General features: G+C 36.9%; 2 protein-coding genes across 2 annotated transcripts; both read right to left on the bottom strand.

The window, feature by feature from the left end:
- Window positions 1–25: 25 nt before the first annotated feature.
- Window positions 26–697, bottom strand: LOC111499493 (RING-H2 finger protein ATL16-like). The gene has a single exon (XM_023151056.1). The coding sequence runs from the start codon at window positions 695–697 to the stop codon at window positions 26–28; it is 672 nt and encodes a 223-aa protein (XP_023006824.1).
- Window positions 698–7,189: 6,492 nt separating this feature from the next.
- Window positions 7,190–7,831, bottom strand: LOC111499495 (NEP1-interacting protein-like 1). Its single transcript, XM_023151057.1, has one exon. The coding sequence runs from the start codon at window positions 7,829–7,831 to the stop codon at window positions 7,190–7,192; it is 642 nt and encodes a 213-aa protein (XP_023006825.1).
- Between the last annotated feature and the right edge of the window lie 2,072 nt (window positions 7,832–9,903).

A 9,903-nucleotide genomic window follows, 5' to 3' on the forward strand; every position in this document is an offset into this window, starting at 1 on the left:
AAAAAAAAAAAAAAAAAAAAAAAAATTATTGTTCTAATTTGGTTCTACAGAGAGGACACGAATTACTGATCTGAAGCCACTTGAGAATACAGCATTTGTGATACACATGACCACATGGGATTCTGCTCACCTCCTCTTCTCCCCTCAGCGCTTCGCAACAAACACTGCAATCCCCCTCCTCCTCTTCCTCCCTTAACCCATCAAATTTCTGCCTCTGCAACCTCTCAATCGCCGACGCCGGCGCCCCGTTCATGGCAGGCGGAGAATATTCTTCAACAAGGAATGGGTCCAGGTCCACCCATATCATTTCGATGGCATCCACATCCACGACGATGTGGAAGTTGAGATCGACGTTGTCGGCGGTCAAGCGGAGCGCGAACGAGGAGATCTCCTGATAGATGATATCGCAGGCGGCAACGGGGATGCTGAAGGAAGACAAAAAATGAAGCACGTGGTAGTTGGGGAGGAAGGGTGGGTGTTCCAGGTCGCGCAGAATAAAAGGGAACAGAGATTCGCCCAATGGAGTTGAGGGACTTTGTTGAAGAATTTGGCGAGAAGATCGAGAGATGAGATGGCTTGAATGTCCGAGTCGGAGTTCCACGAACTGCATGGGATGCTCGTGGGAAGCCAGGGTGCCGGTGGTATTAGTGCGGATGGAAAATTGGAAGGACAAAGAGTCGCCGAAGGTTAAAGACATGGTGAGTGTTGATGAAAACAGAGGATATGAGCAACTGTTAAGAGTATGTTGAAATTGGTAGGGAAGGGGAAGAGGGAGCGGTGTCTTATTTATAGGCTTTTCATTTCTAAATGTTTCTGACCGTTGGATCACTTTCAGAATTCATAAAAGGAAAATGTTCACAGCGCCGGTGAAATATTTTCAGGCACGGCCAAACGGTTATTTCTTCTAGTAGCGGAAGCAAAAAAGGAAAATATTTGTGCCGGCACGTGCGAGAAATATTAACGCCTGATTTCTATTGTTGTTCTTCTTCTTTGCCGTCGCGTCTTCCGCGCCGGTGAGATATTTTCAGGCACGGCCAAACGGCTAGTTGACTTCGTTAAATGAAGCGTTGACCGTACAACTGGCTGCCGGAACGTGCGAAAACACTAACGTCTACCGGCCTTCTTCCATTTCCCTTCCCACTTTTATTTCTTTTTTCTTTTTTCTTTTTAAAGGACAAATATGTTAATATTAAGAAAATGAAAATTAAGTTGTTACATTATTTGATTTATCTTTATCTCTTTTAGTTTTTAATTTTTAATGTATTATTTTTTTTAAAAAAAAACCTATGATTAGTGGAGTAAATACTTACTGGGTATTGGTGTTAGATCACTTGATGTTACTATAGTTAATATAAGAGTAAAATCTGTATTTTTGCAGAAATGGTACATCATACGCTTCTTAAAATTTAAATTTATATATTAAAATTTATTCAATTAATTTAAATCTGATTCAAGTGTTAAATATTTAATATATCTTTATTTTAAAATTTAATGGGTCAAATACAATAAATATGTTTTTATTTGTATTTAATATATTTAATAGGTTTAATAGTAATTTGAGAATTTCATTCATTAACTATACATTTAGAAGTAGAATAAAATTCTTTAATCAATTATTTTCCATTCATTAACTATAAATCATTTCACTATTTTACTATAAATCTATAGTTACACTCTCATTCATGGTAAGTCCCTAAAATAACATTCATATTGAATTGGCGGTAAAATTCATCTTCATCCATGCAAATCAAAAGTCATAATAGTAGAATAACATGTTAGGAAGCAACCAATCACTTAGATTCTTAAATATTTGTGATTCTTAAATATTTGTTTAATTCTTTGCTGATGGTATTTGATAAAATATCTCTTAATCCAAAATTACAAGAAATTACATAATAATAATAATAATAATAATACATTAGTGTTGGTGTCAAAAATGCTAATGAGTCGAATACATTAGTGCGATGTCGAGCCGAAGGAGTTGGCGATTGCATCTTAAATTATTATTATTATTATTATCTTAAATTAATAATAATAATAATAATAATAATAATAATCATAAGGTTAATACTTATTTATCCAAATAATAAACCAAAGTATAGAGTTGAAATAAAATTGAATTTGGGACAAAAATGTGAAATTTATGGTCACTGTCATTCATCTAATTACAATGATCTGCAACGAAATTGTTGCACAAAAATATGAGAATTACTTTTTCCGTAATTCTTTCAAAAAGAAGAAAAAAAAAAAAAAAAAGAAAGAATTATTGTACCAATCGGGTTCTGCAGAGAGGACACGAATTGGTGATCTGAAGCCACTTGAGGATACAGCATTTGTGATACACATGACCACACGGGATTCTGCTCACCTCCTCTTCTCCCTTCAGCGCCTCGCAACAGACACTGCAATCCCCCTCCTCTTCCTCCCTCAGCCCATCAAATTTCTGTCTCTGCAACCTCTCAATCGCCGACGCCGGCGCCCCGTTCATCGCAGCCGGAGAATATTCTTCAACAAGGAATGGGTCCAGGTCCACCCATATCATTTCGCTGACATTCACATCCACGACCATGTGGAAATTGAGATGGACGTCGTTGGCGGTCATGTGTTGCGCAAACGAGGAGATCTGCTCATAGATGACATCGCAGGCGGGGATGGGGATTCTGAAGGAAGACAGAAACCGAAGCACGGAGGAGTTTTCGAGGAAGGGTGGTTGTTCCTGGTCACGCAGAATAAAAGAGAACAGAGCATCGCCCATTGGGGTTGAGGGACTCCGTTGTAGAATTTGGTGAGAGGATCGAGAGATGAGATTGCTCGAATGTCCGACTCGGAGTTCCATGAACTGCATGGGTTGCTCGTGGGAACCCACGCTGTCGTTGCAAGTGCCCCGGATGGAACATTGGAAGGACAAATAGTCGTGGAAGCTTAAAGACATGGTGGGTGTTGCTGAAAACAGAGGATGTGAGTGAGTTGGAAATTAGTAGGGAAGGGGAAGAGGGAGCGCTGTCTTATTTATAGGCTTTTCATTTTGATTTCCAAATGTTTATGGCCGTTGGATCACTTTCAGAATTCATAAAAGGAAAATGTTGGCCGCGCCGGTGAAATTTTTTCAGGCACGCACAAACGGCTAGTAGAAGCAGAAAAGGAAAATGTTTGTGCCCGCACGTGCGAGAAACAGTAACGGCTGACTGTTCCGACGACGAACCACCGTCCAACGGGCCGTCTTCCATTTATTGATTGTTTCCTTTTTCTTTTCTTTTGAAACAAAAATATGTGTTAATATTAACAAAATCAAAAATAAATTCTTAAATTATTTTTATTAATTATTTTATCCTTTTTAGTATTTTTAATTTGTCAATGTAATTTATAAAATACCCAAAATATAGAGTAAATGAATGAAATTATTTATCTCTTATTTCAAAATTACAAGGAGAAGAATTAAATAATAATAATAATAATAATGTGGGTTAAAATATGTTATAATTTGGCTCTACACAAAGGCATGAATTACTCCATTAAAACCAGGTGAGGATGTACGATTTGTGAAACACATGACCGCATGGGATCATAGCATTTTGTAAAGGTTATGTACTCTCATGCTTAGAATTAATAAAAGGGTACAATTGTTTATGTTCTTTGTTCTAACCATCTGGTGCTGAACTTATCATTGCTATGTGAAGTTTTTGATCATCGTTGATGTTAATCATTCGTCAAAAGGAAACAAAAAACAGACGGTTCGTCTTCTGTTCTCTTTGTATCTCACGTTTTTTTTCTTTAGAATGTGTGTTCTTGAAGGTGGATGACTGAATGGAGTGTCTCCTAAGAGGTCGTGGTTGAAGGTGATTGTTTGCCCGAGATTTTCAACGCCCGACCAAAAACCTCGGAGCCTCAAACGACTGATTTTTTTCTCTAATTGTTACAACATGATTCATCAAGTGTCCTATAGGGCATAATGGAAACATGATATAATATAATACACATAAATTGATATATTGAAAAGACAGGTATCAATAAACATCACATCAACAAGTACTAAGACATTGATAAGCCATTCAATACTGTAATATCACCAACATATTTATAAGACATAGATGATGTATCCAAATATTTAATTTAATGAGATTTTTTTGGAGAAATTTTAACTAAGGTGGTTGGAAATGGTGTACCGTTGAAATAATGTTGAATTTGGGACAAAAATGTGAAATTTATTGTCAGTATCATTGATCTAATTACAATCATCTGCAACCAAATTGTTGCACAAAAATATCAGAATTAATCTTTCCGTAATTCTTTCGAAAAGAAAAAAGGAGAATTATTGTTCTAATTGGGTTCTACAGAGAGGACATGAATTGTTCATCTGAAGCCACTTGAGAATACAGCATTTGTGATACACATGACCACATGGGATTCTGCTCACCTCCTCTTCTCCCTTCAGCGCTTCGCAACAGACACTGCAGTCCCCCTCCTCCTCTTCCTCCCTCAACCCATCAAATTTCTGCCTCTGCAACCTCTCAATCGCCGACGCCGGCACCCCGTTCATCGAAGGCGGAGAGTATTCTTCAATAAGGAATGGGTCCAGGTCCACCCATATCATTTCGATGACATTCACATCCACGACGATGTGTAAGTTACGATGGACGTTGCCGGCGGCCAAGTGGAGCGCAAAGGAGGAGATCTCCGTAAAGATGATATTGCAGGCGGCAATGGGGATGCTGAAGGAAGACATAAACCGAAGAACGTGGGATTTGGAGAGGAAGGGTGGGTGGAGCAGGTCGCGCAGAAAAAAAGGAAACAGAGCATCGCCTATTGGAGTTGAGGGAGTTTGTTGGAGAATTTGGCGAGAAGATCGAGAGATGAGATGGCTCGAATGTCCGAGTCGAAGTTCCACGAGCTGCAAGGGTTGCTCGTGGGAAGTCACGGTGGCGGTGGTATTGGTGCGGAAGGAACATTGGAAGGACAGAGAGTCGCCGAAGGTTAAAGACATGGTGGGTGTTGATGAAAACAGAGGATATGAGCAACTGTTATTGGTAGGGAAGGGGAAGAGGGAGCGGTGTCTTATTTATAGGCTTTTCATTTCCAAATGTTTCTGACCGTTGGATCACATTCAGAATTCATAAAAGGAAAATGTTCGCCGTGCCGGTGAGATGTTTTCAGGCACGGCCAAACGGCTAGTTTGATTTGGTTGAATGAAGCGTTGACCGTACAACTGGCTGCCGGAGCGTGCTAAAACACTCGCTCATTGTTTTTTTTTTTTTCTTTTCTTTTTTCTTTTTAAAGGAAAAATATGTTAATATTATGAAAATGAAAAATAAGTTGTTAACTATTTAATTTATCTTTATCTTTTTTATTATTTTTAATTTTTAATTTTTAATTTATTAATATATTGGTTTTATTTTAAATAAAAAAACTCTCCATGGAAGATGGTAGAAAAAATTATATATTTTTTTTATTGCTAATGTTTGAAAATGCCGAATAATCTTATAATTTTCAAAATTAATTTTATTTTTAGTGTTGGTTGATTTTAGCTCTACACATTCATTAATTTTTATAGTTTTGTTAGACAAATACAAATAGGGCTTTATAATAAGAGGGGTATGCTTGTGATACTAATTCTTGTGGAACTAGCACGTTATGGAAGCATTTAAAAAATTAGCGTAGGAAGTACACATGTAAGTTGGAGGACAAAGGACAAACCACTTTAAGTTTTCAACGTTCAATAGATGGAAAGGGTGGTTGTAATATTGTCATTTCATTATTTAGTAAAACAAGATGTAAAGCAGCATGTGCCAAGATGATAATTATGGATGAATTATCATTTAAGTTTATAAAGAATGAGGGTTTCAAATTGTTTGGTAGTATTGTATGTCCTAAGTTTGACCCTCTGTCAATAGTAACCATTCCTAGAGATATATTTCAGCTCTATCTAGAAGAAAAAAAAATATTTTTTAGTTAGTCATTCTAAGAGGGTTTGTCTTACCACTGACCCATGGACTTTGTTGCAAAACATTAATTACATGGTAATCACGACACGTTTTATTGATTCAGAATAGAATTTGCATAAAAGAATTCTCAACTTTTGTCAAGTTGCTAACCACAAGGGAGAGACTATTGGCAAGATTATTGAAAGTTGTTTATTGGAATGGAGAATCGATAAGGTTTTCTGTATCACAGTTGATAATGCAAGTTCCAATGATAATAGTTATTTCATATATTATGAGAAGGCTTAGAAGTTGGAATTCACCTGTCTTAGATAGAGAAATATTACACATGAGGTGTCGTGCTCACATAATTAATTTGATTGTGAATGAAGGGCTTAAAGAAATGCATGACTCCATTTCTGATTGGAAAAATGTTGCATTGTTTGTAAAGTTTTTGAAGGTTTTCTATGATGTCACTGCAAAGATAGGTGGTTCTTTATATGTGACTTCTAATTTTTATTTTCATGAAATTTAGGGTATTCGAGAACTTTTAATTAAGTGGAGTACAAATGTGAACTCTGTTTTAAGTAACATGAGTTCAAATATGAAAGTTAAGTATGACAAATATTGGGGCTAAGTGGAAAGAATTAATAAGTTGATATGCATAGCAGTGGTACTCGATCCTCGTTACAAATTGGATTACATATCATTTTACTTTTCAAATATTTATGAAGATGCTATGCTATGTCTAAAGTGATGGTGGATGGCATAAAGAATTGTTTAATTCGTTGATAGGATTACTACAAGTTTTATGATAATGCTCTAGATCATCATCAATCTGAATCAAGACTCACTTCTAAGTCCATGAGTATAGAGATGGACACAATTGATGAAGAAAATTTGAGTGATTCTATTAGTATTATGAAGATACAAACGAAGAAGAGAAGAGCAACATTCACTCGAGTTAAAGAATGATGTGGATGGATATTTATGTGACCCTAGTGAAGAACTTGATGATAATTTTGATGTTTTAGCATGGTGAAAAGCAAATGAGTTTAAGCTAACGTCGAGCGGCCGAAATATATTTCTCTTTTATAGTTACGGTAATATTTAATGTATTAATACAATAAATATGTGTTTCTCTTTTATAATATATTAAACACTATTCAAATTAAATATATTTCTCTTTATTTGTTTGTTTTTACATCATGCGAGTGAATGAAATATATATAAAAAAAAAAAGTATAATTAATAATAATAATGTGTTAAATATGCTATAATTTGGCTCTACACAAAGGGCACGAATTGCTCCTTTGAAACCAGGTGAGGATGCATGATTTGTGAAACACATGGCCGCATGGGATTTTAGCCACCTCCCTCTCTCCCCCCTTCTCTGCTTCATAGCTTTCGTAGCACACACTGCACTCTTCTCCCCCAATTCCCTGCTTTTCCGCCGCCGCCACTTCAGCTTCCTTCAGAACCACCTTCTCCTCCACCATTACACCTCGCCCAACTGAACCCGGGCGCTTCTCCATCCAAAACATTTGAATGTAATCAATGTCCGCCACCAATTGGAACTTCGCGTCGTAGTCTACGGCGGCCCACTGTGTGACCAACGACGTGATCTTCTGGACAATGGGGTTGCAGGACATGGAGTCGAGGTTCAAGGAGGACACCAATTCAATCAAGTAAGCGTGGCAGAATAACGGATCTTCCAGCTCTCGTAGAGGCAGAGGAAACAGAGCATCCGCCATTGGAGTCGAGGGAGTTTCTTCCAGGATGTCGTAGGGAAGGCCGGCGGACGGCGATCGGGAGATCAGACGGCTGGAATAGCACAGCCGGAATCGGAGGAATTGATCGGCGCCGTGGTTGCGGCGGAGAGAGTAGCGGAGGGTGGAGGCATTTGCGAGAGGCATGTTGGATTGATTGAGACAGAGATTGTTGTATTTTTGTTTTGATTTAATGATAATATTAACAGGGAATTGGAAGCATAAGTAAGCTCCGATTAGGAAACTCCAGATTTTAGTGTCAAATTTAGGAATCATATTTAAAATTACTCTAAATATTTCCTTTTATGGAAACTCTCAAAATCAAATTTAGTTTCTTATCCCTATTTATTTGAATTTCATTACACTAAAATAAATCGATAAAGTACAAAAGGTTTATTTTGTTTTTCTACCACTTTCTTGGTCGGGCTAGCATTCTCTCGAGTTGTTGTTGTCAAACACCCATTAGAAATAGCAATCGTTACAGCATTATGATGAACATAATGATCGTTTTCCTACCTTGTAGTGTAAGAGGGGTATTTTCTAATATATGAACACAAAATAATGGATGAGGTCCTAACATTTTTCTTTTATTATCATACAAAACAATCCCTTACGCTTTCCTTTTTATCCTATCGTCTTTATCATAACTTTCCATGCATATATCGAGATTTTGCATTATGTCACTTTATCATATTGCATATCAATCATATCATGTTAAACATGTCATATCATAAACATATCTATCTTCTACGTATCATATCATATCATGCACATATCATATTATATATTGTGTCATAACATGTGTCTTATCATCAATAAACTACATCATAACATTCACGTATCATATCACGAACATATCATTAGACATATCATATGATAACATATTATTTCATAATATGTATCATCTCATTCACCTATAATATCATAAACATATCATTTCATAACATTTCACATTTAATAAACATATGACATGTACAAAGTCAGGGGGCATGTGCCGTTATACTGCATACAAATTATAACAAAACTGATAGTAAGGTCATTTACTTGGTTGTCCTTAATCGATGTTCTCCCTAATTTCGAGTACGTTTAAAATTCATCACTCAAAGTACCGCCGGTAGTTGTTCCCGATTAGAACGTACATCTCGTTTCGTTAATAACTCAAATTCCTTAGCTCAAATTAACTTAAGAATTATACCTTGTATTAACCTTAATTTCCTTAAACGAGTTCAATTTCAGCTTTGAAAGGGTCGAAACGATAGAATTTGTCAAAAAATCCCTTTACCAATCCAAGAAGCCGAGTTCTAAGTTGAGGAGCCGAGCCAAAGCCAAGCCGAATATTGAGCTGCGCCAGCTGAAGGAGTCGTTGGTCGTAAGTTCGACACGTGTCGCTGAGAGGAGGTGACGCGTGTGCAAGTTGTAGTCGAGTTGAGGCGTGGGTTGTCGGGTCGCTGATGCAGGCGTGCGGGTTGCGGGCCGTGAGGCTGGGCTGTACTTTCTAAATTGGTTTTGGACCATTGAAGGTGTATGGGCCGATGGTGAAAGCATCTAGGCCGAGACTGCAGGTAATTGGGTTGTAGATGTTTGGGCCGAGACAATGGGTTGCAGGTGGGCCGAAGCTGGGTTGTTGGTTGGGCACCCGATCCGCATCTGAATCCGACCCGGAAAATTGTCTTCCTCACCCGATTAGTGCGATTTTTTTTTGTACCCTCGGGCAAACTACATGTAACATATTATGGTGTATGCGTCCATACAAAATATATTAGAGAAGTATTCCATACTCGTGATATTCAACACGCATGAGGTCCCGCATTTTCAAATCATGGTACATGGTTAAGATGCACGTCACATTTTCATATTTTTTATGACATAACCTTCCTACGAGATATACATACATTGATAAATCATTCATTATATCATACATGACTCATCAAGTGTTTTATAGGACATAACGTGAACATGATAATATAGCACACATTGATTAACATACTCAAAGTGTATGCATCACAAAAAAGTTCATAAATATCACATGAACAAGCAATAACACGTAGATAAGGCATACAATATGTGTTATTTATACAATATACAATTCATCCAACGTAACATTAAAGTGTTCGAATAGTAAGTTGAGTTAGTATGTTAAATTAATAATAATAATAAATGAAAGTATAGAGTTTAAATAATATTGAATCCATTAGGGACAAAAAAAAAAAAAAAAAAAA

This window comes from Cucurbita maxima, unplaced genomic scaffold (genome assembly GCF_002738345.1).
Source record: "Cucurbita maxima cultivar Rimu unplaced genomic scaffold, Cmax_1.0 Cma_Scf00027, whole genome shotgun sequence".
In the NCBI taxonomy this organism is placed as follows: Eukaryota; Viridiplantae; Streptophyta; class Magnoliopsida; order Cucurbitales; family Cucurbitaceae; genus Cucurbita; species Cucurbita maxima.

Excerpts from the sequence above, each read along its gene's own strand:
- LOC111499493 (XM_023151056.1), bottom strand. The coding sequence starts at position 697 with ATGTCTTTAACCTTCGGCGACTCTTTGTCCTTCCAATTTTCCATCCGC.
- LOC111499495 (XM_023151057.1), bottom strand. The coding sequence starts at position 7,831 with ATGCCTCTCGCAAATGCCTCCACCCTCCGCTACTCTCTCCGCCGCAAC.